Raw genomic sequence first — 25253 nt, forward strand, 5'->3', positions numbered from 1 at the left:
AACTTCGCAATATACTTACGCGTCCTGCGTCTTCGTCCGGACTCCCGTGCACAGAATTTTTATGGGATTTTACCGGTTTCTCCTTTGCTCATTATTCTAGAATTTAGGTTCGTCGGTAAGGTTGGAGTAAGCTGTTGGTCGCGGGGCCGCGAAATGTCGCGGGGCGCCTCCCCGGAGGACCAAAGCCCACTGTTCCTTATCCGAGTCACGGCACCAGAAATTGTTATAAATTGAGACCACAACGGATCATAATCCAATTAAAATTTTATTAATTATAGCAAGTAGAATATGAGCAAAGACAGTGCTGGACAGCAGGGGAGTCTGCGCTCCACCAACTGCCGTGCTGAGCAGTTCAAACAGTCCCTTTTTATACATCTTTACCCGTGTTCATGAAGTAGTGGAGGTATTGACCCTTCACTCATATATCCTTATGTGGGGTTGTCTGTCTTGTTTCTGTCGGTTCCTGAACATCTGGCGGTTATTTTATCTTTCACAAGCAGTGTCTGGTAGCTGTTTGCATAAGCGTTTTCATATATTTTGTTGCCTAAACTTTACATTGAGCTTAACATAAATCTTAATAAACAATACCCTAGTCCATAGTTTCTCACACCCACGGTGGCCACTGCCTCCCAGCAGTGCCTGCCAGGTGGCCAGGGACACTGGCCCTGAGGGATGGAGGCCAGACTTCCCAGCCCAGGGATGGATTTCACACTCTGAACACTCCGAGGTTGCTTTTAAAGAGGACACTTCCTCAGCAGAGAACTGGGATTATTTATTGTTTGTTTTCCTCCACAGCAGCCTCCTGCGGGGACAGGCACAGCCATCCCTTGGGGTGCGTGGGGATGCCACCTCCTCAGCCTGACAGAGATGAAGTGTTGTAGGTTGCTTTCTTCAGGGTGTCCAGGAAGAACTGCTCCTTCTCTAAGAAATCATGGTCCTAAGAGAGGGATAGATGGCACGGATATCAGAGTGCCACAGAAATGGGGTCACAGGCCAGGGTGCTGCTCACGAGTGATGGGAGTATCCCAAACCCTCCTCCGTGCGGCGAGCAGCGGGCAGGTACCCATCTGTGGTAGCCCCCGGGGTGTATGGGCTCCCCACAGAGCCCATAACCTCACACCGAGTGAGGCCCACAGAGGAAGGCTCAAAGAGCATCCCTGCCTGGGGAAGGACCCAGCAGGGAAGGAGGGGGCTGAGGATGGGGACATCATGAAGCCAGAGCCCAGCAGAGCTGGCTTCTGCCACCCAGGGATGGGGCAACGCCATCAAGCCAAGGATGTTATCAACCAGCCTGAAACAAGCCGTGAGGACGCACCAACCCTTGCTGCTGGTATCACTCTTCTAGGTGCCCACGGCTTCTGCGAGCCCACCCAGCCCAGCAACGATCTCACACCCACCCTGTGGCCGTCAGGCTCAACCCAGGCTTCACCCAGCCCTGCTCCCACCCAGCTGGTCTGAAGCCCTTTCCAGCCCTGGTTTCCCACCACCTCACCTGCTGGGCCCTGTGCTTCAGCAGCAACAATGTGGCGTAGAGCTCGGTGGGGCCAGCCCCAGTGTCCCTGCTACCGCCTGGGCTATGCCAAGGGAGCGCGCTGGTGGGAAGTGGAAAACCTGGAACAAGAGCCCAACCGTGTGGTACCGCTGCCGTTAGAGGAACAGCAGACGGACAAGTGTCCCTTTTTTTGCTGCCTGCATGTCCCTGCAGCAGGGTCCTCCCCAACCTCCCACTGCAAACGGCCTTTAATCCACCTGCCTCTCCCTTCCTGCCCCCTCTGCCCCCTCCTGGCACTGCCCTGGCTCAGAGGTCTCTGCTGAGCTCCTTCAGAGGATGTGAGGAGGCCAACTCACATCTGAGTGTGTGATGAGCCCCCAGGAACATCCCAAGCCTCCTGAGAAGTGGAATACAAGTGCAACTGGCCCCCAGCATGTCCCGTCCCCCCCCTCCCCCAGCAGCGTGCAGGAAGCCTTACACGGTGTGCTGGAGAGGCCTCTCCTAGGGGCACTGAGGCCCTGGTTTGTGTTCAGCAGCATCGCAGAGTTGGTGGGCAGTTCCTCACGTATCTGTTCGAGCTGTCTCCTCTGGCGAGCCATGCTCAGCCGCTCCTGCCCCATCCCCGGGAGAAAGAGAGAGAAACTGTTGGCAAAGGTTCAGGCCCTTGGCACAGTGGCCCCAGGCCAAGAAGGAAAGGCAAGGGAGTCTTTGCCTCGTGAAGACGCTGTTCCTGCTGCTTCAGCTGCTCCAGCTGCTGCTCCATGACCTGCAGCCTCCTCTGGTGCTCGGACTCTATCCTGCACGCCTCTTGCAGGGCTTGCTCCCCTTCCTTGTACTTCTGGGATGAGAGCTGCAAGGCAGAGCAGCTGAGGAGGCTGGGGACAGGGACCCTCGCTGCCCTGGGGCAGGGCTCCTTTGTGCACCCCCTGTTCCCCTCCCAGGACAGCGCTGGGATTCAGCACTCAAGGAGGGATGTGAAACCCCAGCTGTGAATTGCAGCGCAGATGCTTCACTTACCTTGGTCGTGCTTTTAATCTGCTCCTCCCGCTGCTGGATGCGCAGTGTGGCCCTGTCCACCTTCTCCTTCTCCAGCCTCAGCTCCTGCCAGGACTTGTCCAGCAGCTCCCTGTCCCTCACCAGCTGCTCCTCCCTGGTTTTCAGCTCATGGCTCCAGATCTTCAGCTCTGCCTGCTCCTAGGATGGGCATGGGGAAAATCAATGCACTACCTGCCCTATCCTGGACACTATCTCATGTCCCCCCAAGTGATGGGAGAGATCTGCCCCTGTTTTCCTTCTTGTGTTTGCCAGTTTGGGGTGCAGAGCAACACCACCAGGTACCCAACCAATGCTCTCATCCACCCACCCTTGGGCACCAGGGTTGGCAGAGCTGGGATTGTACAGGCACACACACACACACACACACTCCTTCCCCAGAAAGGACGGAGCCCCTCACCCACGCTACACACTCTAAAACATGCTCAAGGCTTGGCAGTTTGTCAGCAGTGGAAACACCCAGCCTGAATGGTTATTTTCCACCCTGGTAGCCCTCAGAAATGCAGCCCTGCCACAGTCTGTGCCACACATCTCCTCTGGACAGCTCCAGGGGGGAGAACTGGCTCCAAACATGTCCCCATGGCATGGGGAGGTTCTGTTTAACCCACCATGGGGGTTTCCTCTCACCAGACTTACAATGGAGGCGGCTGTGCCTGGTCTGGCTGCCCAAACTCCTCACAGGCAAAGGGGAGAGACAGAGGTGACTGATGCTTCAGTCAACATCTAAAACAGGCTGGTGGAGGCTGCTCCTGGAACAGCCCGATTCTCACCACCGCAGTGATGTCTCTTAAAACTTGTTTTAAACACCTGAAGGCAGGGCTGAACATCTCCCCGGTGGGCAGGACCCATCCGTGAGCTGCCAGGTGGTGCTGGAGGCCATGGAGAGGGGCTCTACTGTGGTACCTTGGCCAGGCTCATGATGGTGCCCTCTCTCTGTGAGTCCATCTTCAGGGCTCGGTCCATGTTGCGCTCCATCTGCTCCTTCCTCAGCTGCTGCTGGGTGTGAAATTCAGCCCACTCGGCTGCCAGCTTCCGTTGCTCCTGCGAGCACTTCTGCATCACGGACTTCTGCTCTTCCAGCAGAGCACTCTGGGGAGCGTTGCCAGAGAGGGAGAGAAGAAGCACTAAGTCCCATTCGCCACAGGATTTTTCTCCTTTAACCCATCTCTGCCGTGCAACATCTAGGGGCTGGTTCAAGCCCACGGTGCCTGGTGTGAACCCTGTCACCGTGAGCTCTGGTCCCGTGTTCCTCAAGAACCAGCACGTGCCATGCGCACACACCGCGGCCTCCTGCATCCGTGAGCCAGAGGGCTGGCCTGACTGCGATTCCCCCTGTGTGAGGCTGAGGAGGCAGAGAGCTGCAGAAGGATGCTGCAGCCCAGCACCCAGCTCTTGCCTCCACCACACAATGCAGTGCAGCCCTGGAGATGTCTGCCCCACCTCACCTTCGCCCTCTCCAGCTCTGCTCGCTCCATGGACAGCTGCTGGGTCATGACTCGCCGCTGCTCCTCCAGTGAGTGCTGCAGTAATTCCACTTTGGATTGCTCTGCCGTTGCCCTCCATCGCTCCTGCGTTCAGACACAGAGGTGACAGATGCTATTCACAACCTCCAGGCCAGGAACCTCCAGTTGGTGAGACACATACCCCATACCCAGACAGGAGGGCCGACCCGGGCAGAGGACACAGTGTGGGCTCACCTGCTCCAGCAGCCGAGTCTGCTCACTCAGCCTGGCCTCCATTTTAGCGATCACCTCCTGGAGTCGGCTCCGCTCCTCCTCCATGTCCCTCTGCTGCTGCGATAGCCTGTCCTGGAGCACTTGGGGAGAGGCACGAGCAGCATGAGGCGGGAAGTTCTTCCCTTCTATCCACACCATGTTCACAGAAAAACTGTGTGTGTTTGTGCTCATCACCCCTGGCACATCCCCAGGACACTGCTTTGTAAAGGGAAGACCCCGAGATGTCCAGTGACCAAGGCAGGCAAGGCTTTGCCAGCCTCAGCTCCCAGCCTCTGGCTGACTCAGAGCAACTTCTCCTTGTTTTCTGGGTACCCCCAGCTCCGGTGGAGACCCCGCAGCCGTTCCGGCACAGAGGAACAGCAGACATACCCTTGAGCTGCTCGTCCCGCTGCCGTACCCCCATGGCCAGCTCCTGGGAGGTGGTGTGGTGTGTGGCCTCCACCTTTCGCGAGAGGTCATGCAAGTTGCTGGAGAACTTCTCCATCCGCTCGATGATGCCATTCAGAGACCTGCAGAGAGAAGTGAGGGGAGGGTCACCCCTGTGGGACACACTTCATCTCACCGCAATGGAGAGGGGGATATTTGGTGGCCCAAAGGCCAGGCAGCCCTGCCCTGAACCTCTCTGGGTCACAGCAGAGCAGTAGGAAGATGCAGCTCCTGCTTCCGGGGGGCACTGACGGGTATTACACAGCTCAGCATCCCCGCAGGCAGGGGGTGGGAGAGGGGATGGCCCCTGTTGCCATGGTCCAAGCCTGGTTCGTGTAGGACAGGGAATGCTGTGGCCAGGGACCAATGTGGGAACACAACTGTCAGTACCTGGTGTACGATGTGGCGCTGGTCACTGCATCGATCTCCTGGTCTTTCAGCCGCTTCAGCCGCTGGAGCTGCTCTTCGTGGTCTTTGCGCATCTCCTGGACAGACACCCTGCGGGACACGGGGAAGGAGCCTGCCACAGGCTGGCACAAACCAGTGCTCCCCATGATAGGCATTGTGGGAGAGGCTTGGTTGTGGGGCTGAGAATCAGGTGCCAGGAGCTGAGCTGGCATGGGGGTCTGTCCTGGGGCATTCCACCGACAGGCATCCACATTTGGGATGGGCCCAATTTTGGGGTTATGAGCTCCTCTACCAAAAACTGATTTGTCATTGACCCAAACTATGTGGACATCAGTGACTCACTGAACTCACTGACCTGAATAAAAGAGATTTGGGGGAAGATAAAACATTGGGTTCAGCATCTTTCAAAATACAATGCATTCACTCTGAAACCACGTCTCCAGTCAGATCTCCCTGTGTCCACCTACAAAGCAAATCCCCGTTCCAAAAGGCACCAAGCTGCCCACAACCCAGTGCTTCTGGAGTCTGGTTTCTCCTTTCACCATGTCCCCAAACCACTCCCTGGTTCCTTCGCTGAGACTGTGGGTACCAGCCACACGTGTGTGCCACTCGTGCCACTCTCACCTCTGCAGCTCTTGCAGACGCTCCATCTCCAGCTTGTTCTGCTGCTCCAGCGTGGCCAGGCGCTGCTGGTGCTGCGCCAGCAGCTCTGCCCGTGCCCGCTCCGCATCCTGGCTCTGCAGCAGGAGCTGAGCCATCAGCTGCTCCTTCTCCAGCCGCAGCCTCTCCTCCCGCTGCCCGTAGGTGTCCTCCACCACCTTCACCTGGTTCCTGCCCCGAGAGGTCACAGCCAGGAAGAAGTGTTGCTTCCACAGCAATACCCAGCACTCCCCCCGCCCCCGCAGAGCGCACACAGGGGTTTGCGAGCAGATCAGTGTTGCTGTGTGCATGGCGAAACATGCAGACCTGAGCCTTGAACCCTCCTGCTACTGCCCACTGTGCTGCCTGGTTGGGGGTGCGCTGGCAATGGGACCAGCCCCTCCTCCTTGTCACCCAAGGGACAGTGGTGGTGAGAGTGGACTCCCATGTTGGCTCACCTGTGGGGCTGCTCTCTGCCCCCACCATGTCTACATCGACATGGCTCTGCGCCCACCTGCCCCAGGGGCGGATTTGGGAAGCATCCCAGCACTCCCACCCCAGGAGAGACAGAGCTGTAGGCGAGGAGGGAAGCACAGGTGAGAGGCTGGTACCTGTGGGTGCTCTCAAGGAGATTCAGTTCCTCCTGGTGCCGCTGCTGGAGATTTTCCAGCAACAGTTTGTGCTGTGTCCGCTCCAGCTCCAGCATTCGGACCTGCCAGGCACCCGGAGAGAAAGTCCTTGTGCTGCCCTGGGGACAGAACTCCCACAGCAGCACTTGGTGGCCATAGGCGTCTCTGGACAGGGAGGTTTCACCTCTCTCCCCTGTCACCCTGATGCTATTGGGACAGGATATGGCTCCTTCTCCTCCCTCTGGGTCACCCGTGGTCCCCCATTCAGCAGGCAATGGGGCTCACCTGGCTCTCCAGCTCTGCCACACGGGCCTGGGTGCTCAGCAGCGCTGCCTGGCAGCCTGATGCATCCTCATGAAGCTGGGCTGCGGGAGCCCCCTGCCTCGTCTCATGCTGCAAGCCCGGGGCTGAGAACTCTGCCTACAAGGATGGAGAGAGAAGATCGAGGCCCTTCAGGATCAGTGGCTTTGTGGTGCGGCCATCAGCCTCCAAAAGAAGGCACCTGCCTTACCTGCAGCTGCGGGGCAGCCTGGACATGTGCCCTGGGTGCAGGAACCTGCGGAGACACAGGGATGCTCTCAGGGAGGTAAAGCCCTGGGGAGAACATCTCCTCCTAGCCTGGAAACGGCGATCCATCTCCAGCCTACTGCAGTACCACCCCCACCCTCTCCCCAGCCCAATCCCCGTGCTGGCGTGGGTCCCTTCTCCCCAGGTGACACTCGGCAGCCCCCACCCCAGACACAAGCATGCTGCGCTCTTCCTTCTCTGGGGGCAGAATCAAGGCTGAGACCACAAGCCCTCTGGGAGACAACATGTGTCCCACCACCAGGGCAGGGCGAGGAGCCCAGCTGGATGAGAAGGAGAGGCTTCAAAGACCAAGCAAGAGCTGCCTTCTCTGTGAAAGGCTTCAATTCTCCTTCAGTTGTCTAGAAATAATCTCAGAGCATCTTCAACACTATACTGGGGAAAATCAACTGAAGAAAAAGTCCTTTATCACCTGGAGCCTCTGTTGTCTAGTTAATATAATATGTATATATGCCTGGGGAACTGTGTAAATGCTGCTCAGGCCATGCAGGGCTATAAACACACATGATTTACAAAGCATCCATAGCACCCATGCTTTGGCCTGATAAACGCAACTTGTGGCACCTCGGGGAGCTCCAAACTCTTTGCCTCCATGGACACGGCTTCCCAGAGATGCAAAGTGGGGCACATCCTTCCTCAGGCCGAGGGAGCACGGACAGAGCGGGATGGCGGCGAGTCGGCAGCGGAGGGCTCGCGATCGCTGCCCTGATCCTGCACCGCTCGGGGCACGGACCCAGCACACCTACCTGAGTGAGCGGGGCAGGGCCTGGTGCCTCCTGCTTTCCTGGGAATGAGCCTGTAGAGGCTGAAAATTGGACAAGTCCATGATTTGAATATAGCAATGGGAACCATCCCCTCCCAGCAGGATGAGGGCCTGGGTCTCCTGGGCACAGCGATGAGGGTCGCGCTCCGCTCTGGGAGCTGGCAATGAGGGCAGAGGGTCAGACAGGCTTGTCCGTGTCTGCATCCCCACTCCACACACAACGGTGGGACTCTGCTCTGCAGAGTAAATCAAGGGACAAAGCACAGCTCCTCCTCCATCTCCATCACCTAGGGAGGAGACTGGGTCCCCTAAGCCACTTTCAGCGGCCTCTGAACCGGCGCACAGCCACAGCCCAGAGCAGAAGGGGGTCTTTCCAGCACATAGCACTGGTGGGACAAGTGTGGGGGCAGCAAAGGGAAGACAGATGGGGCAGCGTGAACTTATGCACACCCATTGCTCCAGCAAAGCGAGTCCCTCACAGCCTTCCGAAACCCCAAAGGCAGCACTGCGGAGCTCAGTGTGCCCCAGCACACCAGCTGACATGGGGATGGTGGGATCCTGCAGCTCAGCAACCTGCTCCGACAATGGCTGGTCAAAGCCTGGGCAGCATTCATGTGGCCAAGGGAAGTGCTGTGGTTCCTGCCTTTTTTTGGGGGGTTGGTTTTGTTTTTTTTTCAGGGCAGGGAGACCCTTCTCCGCATACCAAACTGTACAAATCTCTGCTGCCCGAACCGTACAACCACAGGAAACGCACCCAAGGCACCGGCATTTCTGGAGGGATGCCCCTTCGCAGGATCCGATGGTTGAACCGAGGCTTGTTTCGTGGTGCTGAGCCAGGGGACCGGCTGCCTGCATGGGCACAGAGACACAAGTGACGCACAGCAGTGTCACAGCGCAGGGAGAGGCACGCAGACATTATCCCGCTTGGCATTTTTGCAAGTTTAAAGCTTGGCTGTCGCACTGCGATCGAACAGGCAAGGGCCCGACGATCCTTCAGCGCTGCCTTCCTTCCCGGTTACACAGGTCCCAGACCAAAGTGGTCACGGCTGGCTACCAGCCCTCCCCGCTCCCCCACCTACACATGCAGCCGCTTCCCACAGGAATTCTCCCTTGTGGAGGTGTCTGAAAGGTGAAGGAGGCCTCACCTGGAGCCATCTGCACTCGCTGCCTGGTCCTGCGGGACAGCTGCCTGCTGCGGTGCTCCTGTGGGGCTGGCTGGCTGGCTGCAAGCAAAAAACATCCCATGGGGGAGAGCCCAGGAGGCAAGGAAAGACAAGATCCTTTCCCTCAACACCAGTTCCTGCCTTGCAGGTGAAAACCTATCCCACTCAGCTGCGGCAGGATTCAACCTGTTGGCTTCAGAGGGAGCAAAGACACCTCAGAACCTCCATCTCTGGAGGAACACCAGTTCCTCCTTGCTGCATCCACCCCCTTCCCCTGGGCAACATGCCCCTGCCCACGACACACGCGGCTGCTTCTCTGCAATTCACTTCTGAGTCCCATCCCAATGGCACAAGCCTGAACCTGTCTGTGCCAACTCAGCTGGAGGAGGTGGTTTTCCTGGAACTAGGAGGAACGAAGGGGAAAGAAGGCAGGAATGAGGAGCATGCGTGGAGCTCGTGGGGGTATGCTGATCCAGGACAATCCCACAGGACCTGGGGCAGCACGTGCAATCTCAGCCATGACTAGAAGGAGAGCCCAGAGGTGCGATGGCCCTGCAGGCTGCACCAGTGGGAGAAACCTCTGCGTTATTAACCCAACCCGAGGCAAGAGAGCACTTAAAATGGATTTCTTAAATCCGAGCAGAGGATTTCTGAGACGTCCTGTTGGAGCAGCTGCATGATGGGAGCCCTGTGGCCACCAGCTGTGCTTTTACCTGACAGGAGCGTGGGGATCCAGCCCTCCTTCTGGGGACTCCAAGGGCTTGGCACTTTGCTCCTGAGCCTTCGCCTGTGCTTGGGCTTTCTTGCGAGACAAGGCAGCGCTCAGCCAGTTGTCTTCCTCCAGCGGGTCAGGTTTAGCCAGCGCTGCCTCTGCAGCCGGGAGCTGGCTGGTGGGGCCGGGCTGCTGGGCTGTGCCAGGGCTGGGGTAGCTCACTGCAGGATTGGCTTTTGCTGCAGATGTTGGCTTCGCATCCATAAAATCCTCATCTTTCAAGCCCAGCCAGTCACCTCGAGTCCGGCTGCTCCGCACAGGGCTGTGCCTGGCTGAAGGAGGAGATTTGGAGTGGGGTTCTGGTTTTGGTTCGCTGCTGTTCTCGGCTGGAAACCTGCTGCAAGGAGAAGCAGTCACATACGTGCCTGTGAGAGGACCCCGGGGACCCTGCCCGGGGACCCTGCCCGGGGACCCTGCCCGCTCTGCCGCGGGGGCAGCGTGGCTGCTGGCTGGAGCTCCACACGCAGAGCACAATACCTCACAGGCTGCCTCCTCGCCGGCTGGCCCTTGGGCATGGAGGCCACCGTCGGCTGGTACGCTCCAAAGACAAAATCCTCCTTGTCCCAGCCGTCTTCCTTCTCTGTTCAGACAAGCAGCTTTGAGTCAGCGCCTAGAGGAGCGGCTGTTTGCAAAGACACCAGCCCTCCTCCTCCTCCCCTGCAATTCCCACTGCGATTGCTGCCTCTGGGAAGACACAGCTGGAAACATCTTCCCTGGAAACCTGCAAGCAACGTGTCTCCTCCACGTGGCTGGGAAAAGTTGCTTTGCTGAGAATCAGTCCATGTCCAAAGGCAACTGAGTTACAGCTGCTGTGCAAATGCCCCCAGGCTGCCTCGAAGGCAGGGTACAACACTTTTGCATCAGTCACCTTTGCCCCAGAGCTGACTGGGAGCCCATTAGCCACCCTGCTGACCACTACAGAAAGGGTATTTCCCCTTCAAGGACATTAGAAATCAATCTCGCCCTCCCAAGCCAACGCCATCACCTCTGCAGACCTTCCCAGCATCCCTGGCCATGCTCACCTGGCTGCTTTTGGTACTTCTTATCCAGTTTGAACTCTCTGCGCTCTCCTGTGCCTGGCTGTTCCAGGATTTTGGCCACGGAATTTCGTCCCAGCAACTCATCCAGCTTGGAGCGGGCTGGCCGGAGCACCTCTCTGTTGGTGACACAGTGGCAGATAGGTTTCCCTGGGAGGCAGGGCTGTTTCTTGTCACACAGCCTTGCCAGGGTGCTCTGGCTCTTCTCTGTGAAACGAGGCTGCTCTTGCCCCTTTCTGGGACCCACAGGCAGAAGCTCCAGCATCCCCCCCCCCCAGCATGCTGGCACCATCCCAACGCACAAGCCATCCCCTGCTTTACTCTCACTGCCTCTTCATTGCCCTTACTTTTCTGCCTTCTTTCCCTGCTTCTCAGCTCCTTTTGAGCCACTGCCAAGTCCCAGCGCATGCATCAGGTCGTCATCAGTATCTTCAAAAGTGAGCTCAGCCCTCCTCTGGACCGGGGCCACGGTGTGCAGGGGCGTCTGGGGTGGAGGTGGCTCTGTGGATGGGATCACACATGGTAAAGGTTTGATCAGGGCTTTTTTTTTTTTTAAACAGGAGATCAAAGCATCCCTGCCTGCTCTTATCTCTCAGGACCATTTAAAAAGTAATTTTTAAGATCAGCGAACAGATCTCACAGCAAGTAACACAGCGGCAATGCACTACTGCCTGGTCTGCAGCCATGCATCCACTGCTGGGACACTGCTGGGTGCCACTGACACTGGGGTTTCCAGCTCTGGATAACGCCAGGAGCTTCTTTAGCTTTGAAAGTTTCCAGTCAGATAATTCCTGTCCCCTTTTGCCTAAAGTCCCTCTCTACCAACACACCTTAGACCTTGCCCTAACCCACCAGCTGCTACTTGCATCCAGAGTAGATTTATCAGGGTGAAAGGTGATTTTAGGGGACCCTCAGACCCATTAGCATCCCTGCTGCAGGAACAAGAGGGACAAGTGCCTGTAACACAGCCACAGCTGGATCCCACCCAGAGGTGCCCCAGTTGTGGTGTGGCACGGACTGGTGCTGCTCTCAGACACGCAAATCCTGACCCAGAAAATTTGTTCTCATTTGGCAATGCGTGCAGAACGGGCTGGATGAGGTCAAAGGTAAGATCAGAGCCTCCATTCCTGGAAAGGAAAGCTCAGCTCCATAATCTGCGGCGCACTGCAAGTATCAAGCACTTGGTGAGCTGTGGCACAATTAACCCCGTTACCAAGCTGCTCTATAAATTACGTTACTGGCTAATAAGAGGTAGGACTAGGTGGCTTTCAATGTAATCATTTTGGATCTCACACAGACTAATCCATGCATCTGATTTATGTAATACAAAGAGGATGCACTGAGCAACCCCACTTACCTTTCTCTTTGCTCTGTTCTGGTTTTTCCTCAGAGCTGCTTTTAGCGCCTGTTGGAGCTGGTTTCTTGGGAGCATCCTGCTCCTCATCAGACAAAAGTCCTGCCAAAGGATCATCTAAATCTGGGAATTACCCAGCAGGTACAGGAAAAGAGAATAACAAAACAAACAAACAAACGCAACGTTATTTAGAAGAAGAGCTCTGCACTACGCCAGCCACTGTTCCCCACAACGTGCACGTGGGGACAGCAGAGTGTATCTGCCCAAAGCCATGAGCGCGGGTCCTGCAGGGACCTGGGATACCCTTGAGTCTCCCTGAACTTCAAACACTCAAAGACTTAGATTTCCGTTCAGTTTTTCCACGTTTTCATCCTCCCGGAAGAAAATAACTCAAAAATTTGGGTGCTTTAATGCCTGAACACAGCTTAGGCAAAGAAAAAGGGGAGAAAGGCCACCTAAATCACCTAAAGCCCATTAGGGTTTTTGGTTTTGTTTTTTTTTTAACAGATTTTAACAGATCCTGATCTTTGTTAAAGCACAGGCTTTGAGAACCAGATTTCAGCTGTGCCAGGAAACCACTCCCCTGTTCAGAAGCTGGACAGAACCCCCCCTGACACAGGGGCTCCCAAGTGTTACAATCATTAAAAACCAAAGCACATATAAAAATGCAAATGCCCCCAGGAATCACCCCCCAGTCCTGTCCTGGGGAGGGCCTCGAATGCAGAGGTTTTTTTCCCTTTGGTCACCTCTGAAGGATTACATTTGCACTAGCATCATAGGGGTGAAGGACTCCGTATCTTATTAACCAGTCAAGCCTCCAGCTAACCGAGGAGGCAAAGAGCACGGGCAGAGCCCCCAGCGCCCCCCCGCAGCCGCGTGAAGTGAGATCCCACCTTCAAAGTTAAATTTCTTGTTGTGTCGGGGAGCGGCAGGGGATGAGAGCGCCTTCTTTTCCATCGCAGGCACTTTCTCTCCTAGAAAGAGAGGCCACGGCTCTCAGAGACAAGGTACTGCAGAAATGCCCCAGTCCCACCCTAGCTAAGGGTCGCTTTTTGGGTGGCAGCCCCCTAAAAGCACCCGCTGTGATGGACAGACCCCCCCACAGCCCTGCCAGGTGCACATCTCTCCGGAGGGGTCTCCTTGCAAGCAGAGGAGAAAAGGGCCAGGGGAAGATCAGGGCACTTTAGGGGCTGGCAGATCTGAAATGCAGCTCCTCTGGCTCTCCTTGCCCCCAGAGCAGGGGGCTCCCCACCAGAAACACTTTGCACCGCCCCAGGGAACAGCCGAGTGGTGTTTGGTGGGAGGTGGCAGCGGCTGCTGGTGTGAGTGACGTCCAGGGATCTCCTAAGGGATAACACATGGCCAGAATAACACTCCTGCAAAAAGCAACCAGGAAAAGCATTTTAGGGAACAAATCCACTTTTTGCTCCGTATCCCAGATAAGGATAGGAAAATATCCCTGCTCGTTTACAATCAGGGTGTGAAAAGAATAGCAGAATCTCCTTTTTACCTTCCTCAGGAGCTATCAGCTTCCCTGTGTTTTTTACTCCTCCTCCCAAGAAGTCACATTTCCCAGGACCTTTCACAGTTGCCTTCCCTGGCCCAGAACTGGGTTTCGGGATTCCCAGGAGATCAGCTTCCATGTCGTCCATATCCTGGAAAGCAAGAGGACAAGGATGGGGAGCAGGGTGAGAGCTGCTTCTCCCTTCGGAGGCTGGTGCTGGAGGCCATGGCAGCGCGCTGGGGCGGAGATGGAGGGGATGGATGGAGATGGAGGGGATGGATGGAGATGGAGGGGATGGATGGAGATGGAGGGGATGGATGGAGATGGAGGGGATGGATGGAGATGGAGGGGATTTAAGGACTTGCCTTCAGGGTCTGCAGCACAGCTTGTGGGTCTGTGTCGGAGACACTGGATCCCTGCATGCCAGGGAGGGGAGACATCAGAGGGGAAGAGATTTTTGGAAACTCCTCACCCCTTACCCCATATCCCTTGATATCCGTTTTATGAGATAGAAGAATACATGCCCAACTCCTCCTGGTGTCCTCCTCTCTGGAAACCCCCTGTGCCCCAATTCCTTTGCTGAGATCCTGCTGCCTCTAGGAGAAGCATCAGGAAAACCCAAGGCCGTTGCTCTGGGTGAAGGTCCTTCCTACAACACTTTACCCAAAGTGCACGCAGGAAGGCTGGGCTGCAGCAGCACGTGCCCCCCAGCTTTGCTCCATCTCACCCAAGGCACCAGGAAGCCCTTCTTCCACCACCACCCCCGCCCTGTCCTGTCTTCCCCACCCCACTGGGATGCTGGAGAGGGGTTACCTCTTCAGCCAGACATCACAGCTCATCGCTGGCACGCCACTGCTGACCTGGCCGGGGTGATACCGCCGCAACCTTGGCCCGGCTCAGCCCCAGCCCTCGGGACTCCCAGGCTCTTTCCTGAACCTTGGACTCACCTCTGCAGAATTTATGTCCTTCGCAGGGAGTCTGTCGAAGAAATCATCTTCTAAAATGGACCTATGACACAAGCCCGGGGGTTAGCAGCACCACACGTGAGCTCGGCCAGTGTGTCCAGGGACAGCCAAGCCAGGCCAGGCAGCGGGAGGCAGAGGAGACCACACAGGGCTGCCACACCAGCCGCATCGTACAACGCAGAAAATGAGGCTAAAATAGCACTGGGATAAAGGACGGCAGTGCTGGGACTGCTCTATTTAAGCAACTGTTACAAAGCAGATTTACAGAAGATGTACAAGGCTGGGGGACACCCAACTCTTGCTGGAAAGCTTCGGGCTCTGGGCTCCCAGTTCCCAAAGGCATCGCAGAAGATAACTCGCCTTCCCAGGCAATCACTGTTGGGGCAGGGAGGGAGGTGGAAAAGCCAAGGATGGGGCAGATCAGAAGGATTTGGGGAGGACAAAGAGATCTTCAAGTGAGATCTCTCACAGGAGAGGCTGTGTCTGAAAGGCACTCACTTCTTTCTGGCCTGCAAGCCAGTGTCCTGGGCTCTCCTACTGCTGCCCACAGCCGGCTGGGAAGCTTTGGCAGATTTAACAGAGGTTTCATCTGGAAACAAGACAGGGAGAGATGAGGATGATGGACACGGGCATATTCCTGACCTAGGCACTCCAAAGGGGGATCTGCTGTCTACCCCGGGGCCACAGAGGCTTTTAATCAGAGGTGAACTTCACTTTGCCTCCCCAAAAGCTGATGTCCAGCCTATTCAATGGCCTCTGACTCCGAGAAGCCCTGCTCCCTGCTCCATCCCCTCCTCACAGCTGGAGCCCCCTTGCAGATCAATGGCTGTTGCACCAGCACCTCCTGCTCCCAGGAGGGGAGTAAGAATAGAAGGACGCTGCCCTTTCAGCTGAGAAGAAGGTTCGTTTTACCATCATAGCCCAGGAGGTCACCAAGCACATCATCGATGGAGCCTGAAATGAGACAAATTAAGCTGTTGAGGCAGGTGAGCTCACCAAGCAGGCATAGGAAAGCTCCCAGTTTCAGTATGGCTTGCTCTTTGGAAATCTGCTAGAATAAAGTTTTGGTCTTAAGCATCATCAGCGTCAGGCCTTCCTTGTCAGTCTAGAGAGAACTGCCAGGACCTGATCAGTATTTTGTGGATAAAAAATTTAGCTTCACTTAGCCAGAAATGGGGTATCTTTATCAAATGAACCAGCTGCTTTGTATTCAGTTAGTCACTGGCCACAAGCAGCACTTAACCTGTGAGCTCTCACCCCGCAGGATCTCGAGTCCCTGGGCAACCCCAAAAGCACTGCTTCAGTATCAGGGGCTGCAAGAGGCCTCCAAACAGTATCCCTCCAAACAGGGATAAGGTGATGGGAAGAACTGAAACAAATGCTTATATTCTCCCCTGAATTTGGGAAAGCCCACAAGAAAGGAATGTGGGACCTCAATAAACAAATCCGCTTGATGTGAGAGGCAGGTGAAAATTTCTGGTTCAGGAACGACATGATGATGCACTCAACCATCTGCAGCTTTCAGACAAGGATCATGAAACATTTCAGTAGCCAGGACTGCCACCTGAGAGTGTGTCCCCCCCCCCCTGCCCCAGGCATTCCCAGCAGATCGAAGCACCTACGGACAGCAAAAGGAAAGCCTGCAGCATATGTACGTACCTCTTAAACTTTTCTTGGGTTTTGTAGCCTGGGGAGAAAGAAAAATTCCCTCATTAGTAAATGAAGCAAGTCTGTCCTGGACTTTCTCAAAACACACTAAAGCCAGAGGCAGGTTTCTCCAGAGCATCCCATAAACAGCAGCGAGGCCCTCCTCCTGCCCGTGCTGTTTGGGAAATGACACGTGAAATGCAGAACTACAAAGGTATTTCCAACTTCAGAGACACGGGTGAGCACAGCCCCTCCCGACTGCCAGCTGGGCAGGACCCTCCAGCCCTTGGGACCACTTCTGCCTCCAGGCAGAGCTGCCAGAGCATCAGATCCGGATTTCCCAGCCCCGCCTCAGCCCCGCACCGCAGGGCCACGCTCACCATCAGCGTCCGTTTACGGATTCTTCTTCCACGTTGCAGGGGGACCCGGCACCACTGGTCACATCCACACCAACCTACTGCCTGAAGGGAGAGGAGGGTTCCCCGATGTGCCACCACGGCCGGAGGCACCTCTCCCACAGAGATGTCCCTCTCCGGCTCGGGGGGCTGCAGCCTGCCAGGCTGGCTCCGCGCCGCGCCCACCCCCCGAGCCCCTCTCAACAAGGCTCCATTTGAGTCTGAAAAACACCCCCCCCCCGCTCCCCAAACCGGCTTCGTGCTCCTGCAGCCCGGGGGGGACATCACACCCCCCCCAGGGAACCAGGGAGGGTGAAGGTTCCGGCCGCCCCCGACCCCAGCACAGCCCGGGGGGTCCCGCTTAGCCCAGAGCCTGCGGAGCAGCCAGGGGCAGAGGGAGGGAAACCCCCCCACCCCCCCCCCCTTGGGTCCGGGGCACCCGCGGGGACCTGGGACAAGCAAAGCGCTGCTGGAGGCGAGGGGTGCGCGGCCCGGAGGCGCGGAGCCCCCCACTTACCGCTCAACCGCCCCCCGGCTCCGCCTCTGCGCATCCCGTTGCCATGGCGCCCGCTGCCCCCTGACCCCGGCGCCCCGCGCCAGCGCCCGCCAGACCCCGAGCCCGCAGCCCCCCAGGGCCGAGCCCGCAGCCCCCCGAACCCGCAGCCCCCTCACCCCCAGCCCCCCGAGCCCGCAGCCCCCCAGCCCGCACCGGTAGCACGCCGGACACCCGGCCCCGGAAGGCCGCGGCTCACCCGGCACGGCACGGCCCGGCCCGGCCCCTCCCCCCCGCGGGACGATGGGATGTGTAGTCCCCGCCGGGCCCCCGGAGCTGGGGGTGCCCCCAGCGCTGCACCCCCCGCACGAGGGGCTGAGAGCGGCTGCGGTGCCCCCGGCCACCCCCAGCACGTGCCCTGGCACAAAGCGGGGCTTTAACGCCCTGGCCTGGTGTTTAATTGTTGTTAATTGGCGCCAACAAGGAGCAACGCCAGCCCTCCTTTCGAGACCCCCGGGCAGCAGCGGGAGCACAAGGAGCCAGCCCCAGGCCAGGCACCGGGGGATTACAGCCCCCAGCCCCGCCATGGGGCACCCAGCGCCCAGCCCCCTGTGGAGCACAGCAGGCTGGGCGCAGGAGACCCCGGCAGCCCCCCCGTTGTTATAAATTGAGACCACAACGGATCATAATCCAATTAAAATTTTATTAATTATAGCAAGTAGAATATGAGCAAAGACAGCGCTGGACGGCAGGGGAGTCTGCGCTCCACCAACTGCCGCCCTGAGCAGTTCAAACAGTCCCTTTTTATACATCTTTACCCGTGTTCATGAAGTAGTGGAGGTATTGACCCTTCACTCATATATCCTTATGTGGGGTTGTCTGTCTTGTTTCTGTCGGTTCCTGGACATCTGGCGGTTATCTTATCTTTCACAAGCAGTGTCTGGTAGCTGTTTGCATAAGCGTTTTCATATATTTTGTTGCCTAAACTTTACATTGAGCTTAACATAAATCTTAATAAACAATACCCTAGTCCATAGTTTCTCACAATCCCCCCTTTTTCTTTTTATCCTATTGTTTATTAGACGCTACTTTCATTCTCGGCACTGCAAGTAAACCTTTTTCCACAATCCCAACATTTATCATAACACTCACAAGGTAATACGTCACAATTACAATAGGCATAGTTGGGTAATACATATAATAATAACATACAAAACCAAAACTTAAAAACTATAGGGATTTCGCATGCGCGGTCTTTCCAGATTTTTCCAACACATTCTGTGGGGCTTTAAAATCGCGCATGCGCATGTTCAAAGGTATACACGGACCATTCGCGTGATCAACAATGGCTACTGCGTGCCCAGATGAAGTCCCAAACCCATTTCCCGAGCTTACCACTCCGGTAAGTCTGTTAATGGTAACATTTATGGCACTATGGCCAAATGACAGGTCCCTGTTTTCAATGTAAGGTTTTCTTACCACCAGACCACCACGTCACCTGCCAGAGAAGAAGGGTCTAGAGTGGACATTTCGCCCTCTGAACATTCTGTAAGGTGAGTGTTCTCAAAACGTTTAACCTATATGGTTCATTAGAAAGAAGATCAAAATTTTATATATATTTTTTTTTTTTTCCTGTTGCTGTTTAGGCAGAGGGTGCGTTTTTCTGTTGTCTCACGTCAAGAACTTATGGCGGAGGTGAAAAAGTATAAAAGGCGTTTCCATATCCTCGTCTTTGCGTTCCTGGCGCTTGTTTTTGTTGCTATTCTATTTTTTTTTTTTACTCAGCTTACATTGTTATCTGAATTGTTAAGAGTCAATTGTTTCCAAATTCTTGTTGGCTATTAAAATGTTATTTTGTGTGTACATTTTGTCATACTACTCGCATTTGTTTAACGCCATCGGGTGAAACCATAATAGCAAATTGCATGTTAGTTATAACGTGTTGAATTAATCTTATAAAACATGGAACAGCACATGGCAAAAACAATAAGGTGGCTAATCCACATAACAAATAAAATAGGATTCGTTTTACCCAGGGGCTCCCGAGAAGCCAGGAAAACAAGTCAATATTCGTCTTTCCAAGTTCCGACGGGAACATGGGCTAACTTCCCTATCTCTGATGTGATTTGTTTAACTACCTCACCATTGTCATCAATTTTCAAACAACAATTGGAAACATTTACTTTATCACAAACACCTCTTTCTTCGGCTAGCAGGTAATCGAGAACCATCCTGTGTTGATAAGTTGCATTTCACGTCAAAAGCTTTAGCTGTTTGATTAGTAATAATTTCCAAGACAGCCTGTAGTCGAATGATATGATTCAGATTGTAGATAGGTTCTCGAGCGCCGTTAGTAAGTTCATTAGGATTCCAAGTTGCAGGTTTATAATACTGTATGATACGTTGGGGTGTCCATTCATTTAATAAATATTGGTACCCCCTCAATTCTTGGGAGTCTGGAAAAATCAACTTGCCACTGTTGCCCTGGCTAATTTTCAAACACATTTCACATCGCTGAGTCACCTGTTTTATTACAGTATACAAGTTCTGCCCTATCAATTTCTGATTTAGACTTTTATATAAATTATCAGCTCCCCAATGCATCCTATTATGTTCTATTACGGCTGTGGTCCATATTAAATTGGATGGTACCACTATACGACCATCCCTCAAATAAGTCCACTTATTTATTTTATCATTCATGTCCTGAATGACCTTTAAGTTTTCTTTAGAATAATTTGGCTCCTGATCTGTACTTACAGTTTGGATTTTACCATCTGGTATTAAGGATAATTCCTTCTTTCCTACCTCTTCTGCTACTTGTATGGCTTCATGGTCGGCCAGGCGGTTTCCAATTTCCAAATCAGTGCCTTAATGGGCCATCTTATGTTCTTCCTTCCTGGACGACCCTCTTATAACAGAGGGGGCCATTCCTCACATCAAGGTCTGGCATGGCATATGTCCCCACCGCTCAACGCCTACTGGGTTGCAGCCAGCAGCAGAGCTCAAGATCCTTCTTGGTGGCAAACACAGAGGCCAACCCAGTCTTGCCCTTGATTGTGGTAGGAGGCACTTGACCAACCTTATTCCTTGTACTTCGTTGTCAATGCAGAGTTTCATCTGCGCATCCCATAACAAGTCACAGTCATGGTAAAACACAGATTTACATTAGTAGAACTACTACAGAGTGTATTTTATTTTAGTTTTTATGCAATATTCCCCACAGCCTTGCTGACCAAGGGATATTGTTTTACCTGAACTAGGCAGGCCTCCTGTTTATCATTTTTACTGTAACAGGGAAAGCATTTTTCCCTTTACTTGGAATTTACTTTCAGATATACCTGGTTAAAGATTTCTTTTACTTCAGGGAGGTCCTCTCTTCCACTTTTCTGTTGAATTAAAGATAAGCTCAACATCTTAGTTAATTGATCATTTTTAACTTTTGGTTTCATTTCCCCTTCTTTAAACGTCTAGATGTTCTAATAAATCTCTTCCCAACAAAGATTTTGGTGAATTTGGCATTCTTATTTGTTTTCTTAGTTTGTACTTTAAAGGTTTCAGGATATTTTCCTGGTGGCCAGCAGCTCTCACAACTGTAACAAATTCTTTTCACTGAAGTTTAACACCAAATAAGTTGGTTTTGTATTCACCAACTTTTCTACATCACGATTACCTTAGTAAAAATCAACTCGAACCTTTATCCAGTCCTATTCACAACTGACTTTCAAACATCTAAATTTCCCCATCAGAGATTCACCTTTACTCTCCTCAGACCCGCTGCCTGCCCTAGAGGGGCCGTTACCGGTCCTGTTGTGCTGCAAATGCTGCAGCAATCGGGGTGACATTGTCAGGTCCTTCTGCTCAATCGTCAGCAACAGCAACCCCCTCCTCCCCACCAGCAGAAGGGTTCGGGGCAGGAGATGCTCTTCCTGCTCTGCAGGTTACACAAGCCTGCCTCTGCAGCAGCACTTCTGTTTTAACTCTTTCTTACCCTGAATGCACATCTGCTACTTGTTACTTTAAGTCTGTGTTATTACATATCAGCCTTCGCAGGCAAACAGCAAACACCCTGCCATGCATCCAGCGTGACTCAGCCGCACCTTCGAGGGGATACGGGGCTTTGTACAAACTCACCCCAATACTTTAACACTTTCACAAGGTCTTTGATTCTACACACACACACACACCTGCCTCAGGTTTTACATACATCAGTACAAATTTTTATCTTACAACGTGTTTCATTCTGGTTGCTCCACAGAAGGAACCGCAACCTGAGCTTTTAAACACAAAAATTTCAACACGAACATCTTTCTAGTTTAGGTCTCAGTTGTTGGGGTTTTTTTTTCTATCCTTTTCTAGAGCCATAATCAAAAATCAGGTGATGTTAATCCCGCACTCTTTCTAGTGCTAGTACCATAGGATCCCGAGGGGGTACTAATCCACAGTCCTTTTGCCACTCAGGTTTGTCCTGGAGGACGAAGAACATGTCTGCATACGATACTTCGTCCCATTTTCCCTCTCTCCTCAGAAACAACATTAATTGCAGGAGAGTGTTATAATCTAATGTTCCTCCCTCCTGAGGCCATTTCGCATCACTCCAATTTATACAAAGGCCACTACTGATTGCAATGTTTAATCAATTTCCTTCTATTTTCGGTACCACCATGTCCTACGATATCACTCCAATGTTTTAATATACAACCCAAGGGCGATTTTTCACAGGGCTTACTCCTTCCATTTCCCATTTTACAATTTTAATTACTTTGTTTTTCTCCGGCTGCCTTAGCCACCCAAGGTCGGAAACACGGATAGAGCTCCTTACTCGTATTGCACTCAAACGCGTGTCTCAAGCACTCTTGTACTCACACTCAGTCAAAATAATTAAGCTATACACGGAAAATCAAAATGCGCATCTCAATCACACCATTCACACTCTCCGGGCAGCCCGCAGTCACACAAGCAGTATGTTATACGGTACCGTGCACTTATGTACAACTTTTAGGAACACTGACAGTTCACAAAGTATGCATTTCAATGAACAATTGCCAAAAAACAAACAACAAACAAAAACCCACATTTTTCCTGGTCTTAAGCAGAGTGTTAAGTTTTCCGCTATTTGCCACGAATTACCAGAATATTATTATTTTTCAACATACATTTCATAACTCCAAGTTTTGAACATGTAACAAGACAACACATAGAACAAACAAGACACAGAGCGCTATTTCAGTTGTTACATTCTAGGAATTCCCCAATTCTTAAGACAACCTAATGGAAGTTTTTAGCTTCCCCCTTTTTTTTTTTTTTTTTTTTTTTTTTTTCCTATGCAAAAGTTTCCCTTTTACTTTTGCTATGAGGTCCCTCTTGTTCCTGTGAGATTCCGCCTTATTCCATCCCGCCCCCCGCTTTCCGTCACGAGGCCTCCGGGCTTTTAGGAATGGCAGTAACCTCGTGTTTGCTCGATCTGCCCTCAAGATCGCTAGCGGCCACCCCTTGGTCAGCAAACCCCCTCCCAAGGTACCTTTCCTCCTGGGGACTACGCTGCGCGCCGGACGTCTCCGTGCGTCTCACCAGCCGCCCCGTTACAAAACATACCGTTTTATCCGCGGATCCAGGGGTTTCTCTTCTGCTCCCGGGTGAACAGCTGAGAAGAGGAGGCTCCTCCGAGGAAATCTCCCAGGGCGCGCCTAGGAGCGTCCGCTCCGCAGCTGGTCCCTCAGCCGAGCAGAAATCCTCCTGCCTGGCTCGCCAAAACTGACGTGCGGAATTAGACTCTATAACTCGAAAGTTATAAAGTAGGTATGTTTATTGCGCGCAGATGCACGGGGGATCGCTCCTCCACAAGCGTGCATACCCGAAGTGACGAACCATCCCACATTTATACAATGAAACGAATGAATATTCAATTAACGCCTATACATATTTGTTACCTAAACCCCGCTTCATATGTTAATTAGCTTATCAGTCCGTTTCCTGGAATGTGGTGGTCTTGCAGGTTTGTAGGTGATTCATGTTCTTGTGACCATCCGATCTTCTCCAGCAAGGAGACTTAGCACTCCCTCCCTCTAGATAGCATTTGAATGTCTCTCATCTTTTCTGGTTCTCTTTTAAATAGCCCCTTTGTTAGAGGAAGAGGGGCAGGCGTCTCCCCGTCTCCCCTTTGTTAGGGGAATAAGAGCAGGCGTCTCCTCAAAAACTGTAGTTGTCTCCTCAGAGCTGTGTGCCTATGTGACCAGACACCGCACCCATGACTAGTCACCATACCCACATTCCTGAGCAGACATATACAATCACAGTCGGTGTTAAGCGTCCCCATTTCACACTATTTCTCCATATCACTTGAACCAACAACAAAAAGCAGTGGCAATTTTGACTCACATGCTTAACTGCCTACCAAACAAGGTGATTTAACTCTTTAATGCTTTCCCTGCTGTCACTCCGGACAAGAGAAGAACCGCTGCGACACGTTCCCACCACAGCCTTCCACTACATCAGCATCTACAGAAAGACAATGATCGACATTCAAAGTGTAAACAATATCATCATCTTTAGGATTAACATTATACATAGGTGGAAGGGCACACCAAGAACTGACTCAGTCAAAAAGTTCGAAACATAGTGTGCCTTCTCTGAACATACCTCTGGGGTCATTCCCTTCATTCCCTCTTTTTTTATGCAAAGAGAAACACTTCCACCAAAACAGAGAAGCCCCTATTTACATCTCTGAGCCCGGACACAAACCGCAGCTGTATGCGCCACCAGGCTCAGGGCAGGAATCATTCATGCCGTTACACAGCTATATATCTCTACAAGCGTGCAGACACCTATTAAACACTAGATAACCATGTTTATCTTTCCTATTCTCCTTCACAATACCTAGTTGTTCTCTCATTATGAATCCTCCCTTCCCGCACTGCTTTGCTTAACTCTTTAACAGCCTCGTATTGCACAGGCTGCCACTCTGCAGGTTGATTTGTCTGACAAAATACTGAACATGCCATAGCGACTCCCAAAACCCATCACTGAAGTGTTTCCCACTTGCATTCCTGTCACCAATCCCTCAGACTCCCTTTCACCCTCCCCAAAAATACAGTCAATGCATCAGGAGAGACAAGGGGGTGGGGGAAAGGTCTAGCTCCTTTTCCAGATCTATAGGACCTGGATCAAAAGGTTTATCAGTGTCAATGGAATCATTGTCCGAGTTGTCCTGTTCCCGTGCTTGGTCCTGTGTTGTGAGGGTCGCTGCAGTCAGTGACAGAAGCTTTGGGGGCAGAGGAGGTGTGGACGGAATCGCCATCACTGACGGTGTCTTGAGAAGAGTCGCGCTGTCGGTGGAATTTACAGCTTCCTCTGGTTTAGCACCGTTAGTAGAATTATTCCACACTTGGCAAAGAGTAGTCAGAATTTGCCACCAAGATGCTAAATGCATTCCCGACACGGAGCTCCCCTCCGCGGCAGCATCATACAATTGGCTGCTGTATGTACACACTTTCATTCTTTCAGAGTCTCTAAAGTTTCTTGGCTGCTCACCTGTCTCGATGAATACAGGTGTTATCCTCGGGGTTTAGGTTGTCCGCCTGGTCCAGCCAGCCAGACGATCGGTCAGCCAAGCCGTCTCCTCCGGAACGCAGCCTTCTTCCACGAGCTGTCTTTTTTCCGTCCGTATTCTTCCAAGGCTTCGGAACACCACCATAGGGGTCACCATTTGAGGAGACTGAGGCACGGACTCCCGGATCTGACTAGAAGACCCTTCATGACTCCATATACGTCTCTTTCTGGGGACGAAGCCTGATTCCCCATTACGGATTTCCCACAGCTCACCTCTCAACTCCGGAGGGATTTCAGGCCGGCTCCTGCTTCCTTTCAGCAGATCATTCAAAGTTCTGTGGGATTTGCTGCATGTCGCTCAGATAGGCGATTCGAGAGCCCTTCACGTCAGATCCTTAAACGCATCACGTCGGGGTCACCAATTTGCGGCAAATGAAGAGACGGGACGCAGCTTGATGCAAGCAAATGTCAATTTATTGTACAGAAGCACGAGTTTCTATACACTTTCAGAAGCTGCGCGTTTGAAACAGATTGGTTCTTGAAGCTAAGCCTTGCAGACTAGGCAATCCCTGATTGGTGGTTAGCTGCCATCAATTAACAGCAAGGTGTTATCTTTCCTTGGCTCCATCCGTCTCCCACCCCCC

The 25253-nt window shown here is 53.2% G+C and overlaps 1 protein-coding gene and 1 long non-coding RNA gene across 3 annotated transcripts; both read right to left on the reverse strand.

Moving 5' to 3' along the window:
* Nucleotides 1-246: 246 nt before the first annotated feature.
* Nucleotides 247-18279, reverse strand: LOC308057346. The gene is made up of 2 exons (XR_013925232.1): nt 17872-18279; nt 247-375 (listed from the first exon to the last, which is right to left on the reverse strand). It is a non-coding gene; the product is annotated as an uncharacterized lncRNA (long non-coding RNA).
* LOC308057353 (fas-binding factor 1 homolog) lies at nt 754-16683 on the reverse strand. Of its 2 annotated transcripts, XM_080411472.1 has the most exons (30): nt 16554-16683; nt 16186-16213; nt 15439-15480; nt 15025-15115; nt 14509-14569; nt 13927-13977; nt 13568-13712; nt 12951-13031; nt 12061-12180; nt 11051-11204; nt 10689-10822; nt 10144-10246; nt 9608-10003; nt 8877-8954; nt 8486-8580; nt 7715-7773; nt 6895-6939; nt 6669-6803; nt 6366-6466; nt 5740-5946; nt 5098-5205; nt 4651-4790; nt 4243-4361; nt 3991-4113; nt 3449-3634; nt 2510-2686; nt 2205-2342; nt 1971-2103; nt 1493-1611; nt 754-937 (listed from the first exon to the last, which is right to left on the reverse strand). In XM_080411472.1, the coding sequence occupies exons 1-30, from the start codon at nt 16554-16556 to the stop codon at nt 854-856; spliced, it is 3456 nt and encodes a 1151-aa protein (XP_080267598.1). In that variant the 5' UTR covers nt 16557-16683; the 3' UTR covers nt 754-853. The 2 variants fall into 2 exon arrangements, with proteins under 2 accessions (XP_080267598.1, XP_080267597.1); XM_080411471.1 differs by lacking the exons at nt 13568-13712; nt 13927-13977; nt 14509-14569; ... (2 more) ...; nt 16186-16213; nt 16554-16683 and having other exon boundaries at nt 9608-10000; nt 12951-13413.
* Nucleotides 18280-25253: the final 6974 nt, after the last annotated feature.

The sequence above is a fragment of the Falco punctatus genome, assembly GCF_963210335.1.
Source record: "Falco punctatus genome assembly, contig: scaffold_42, whole genome shotgun sequence".
NCBI classification, from domain to species: Eukaryota; Metazoa; Chordata; class Aves; order Falconiformes; family Falconidae; genus Falco; species Falco punctatus.

What these genes read in the sequence shown, in the direction of transcription:
- LOC308057353 (XM_080411472.1), bottom strand. An exon ending in CGTCTGCAAGAGCTGCAGAG is followed by an intron (nt 5,206 to 5,739) that starts GTGAGAGTGGCA and finishes CGTGTCCCGCAG; the next exon opens with GGTGTCTGTCCAGGAGATGC. An exon ending in CCATCATGAGCCTGGCCAAG is followed by an intron (nt 2,687 to 3,448) that starts GTACCACAGTAG and finishes TGCCCATCCTAG; the next exon opens with GAGCAGGCAGAGCTGAAGAT.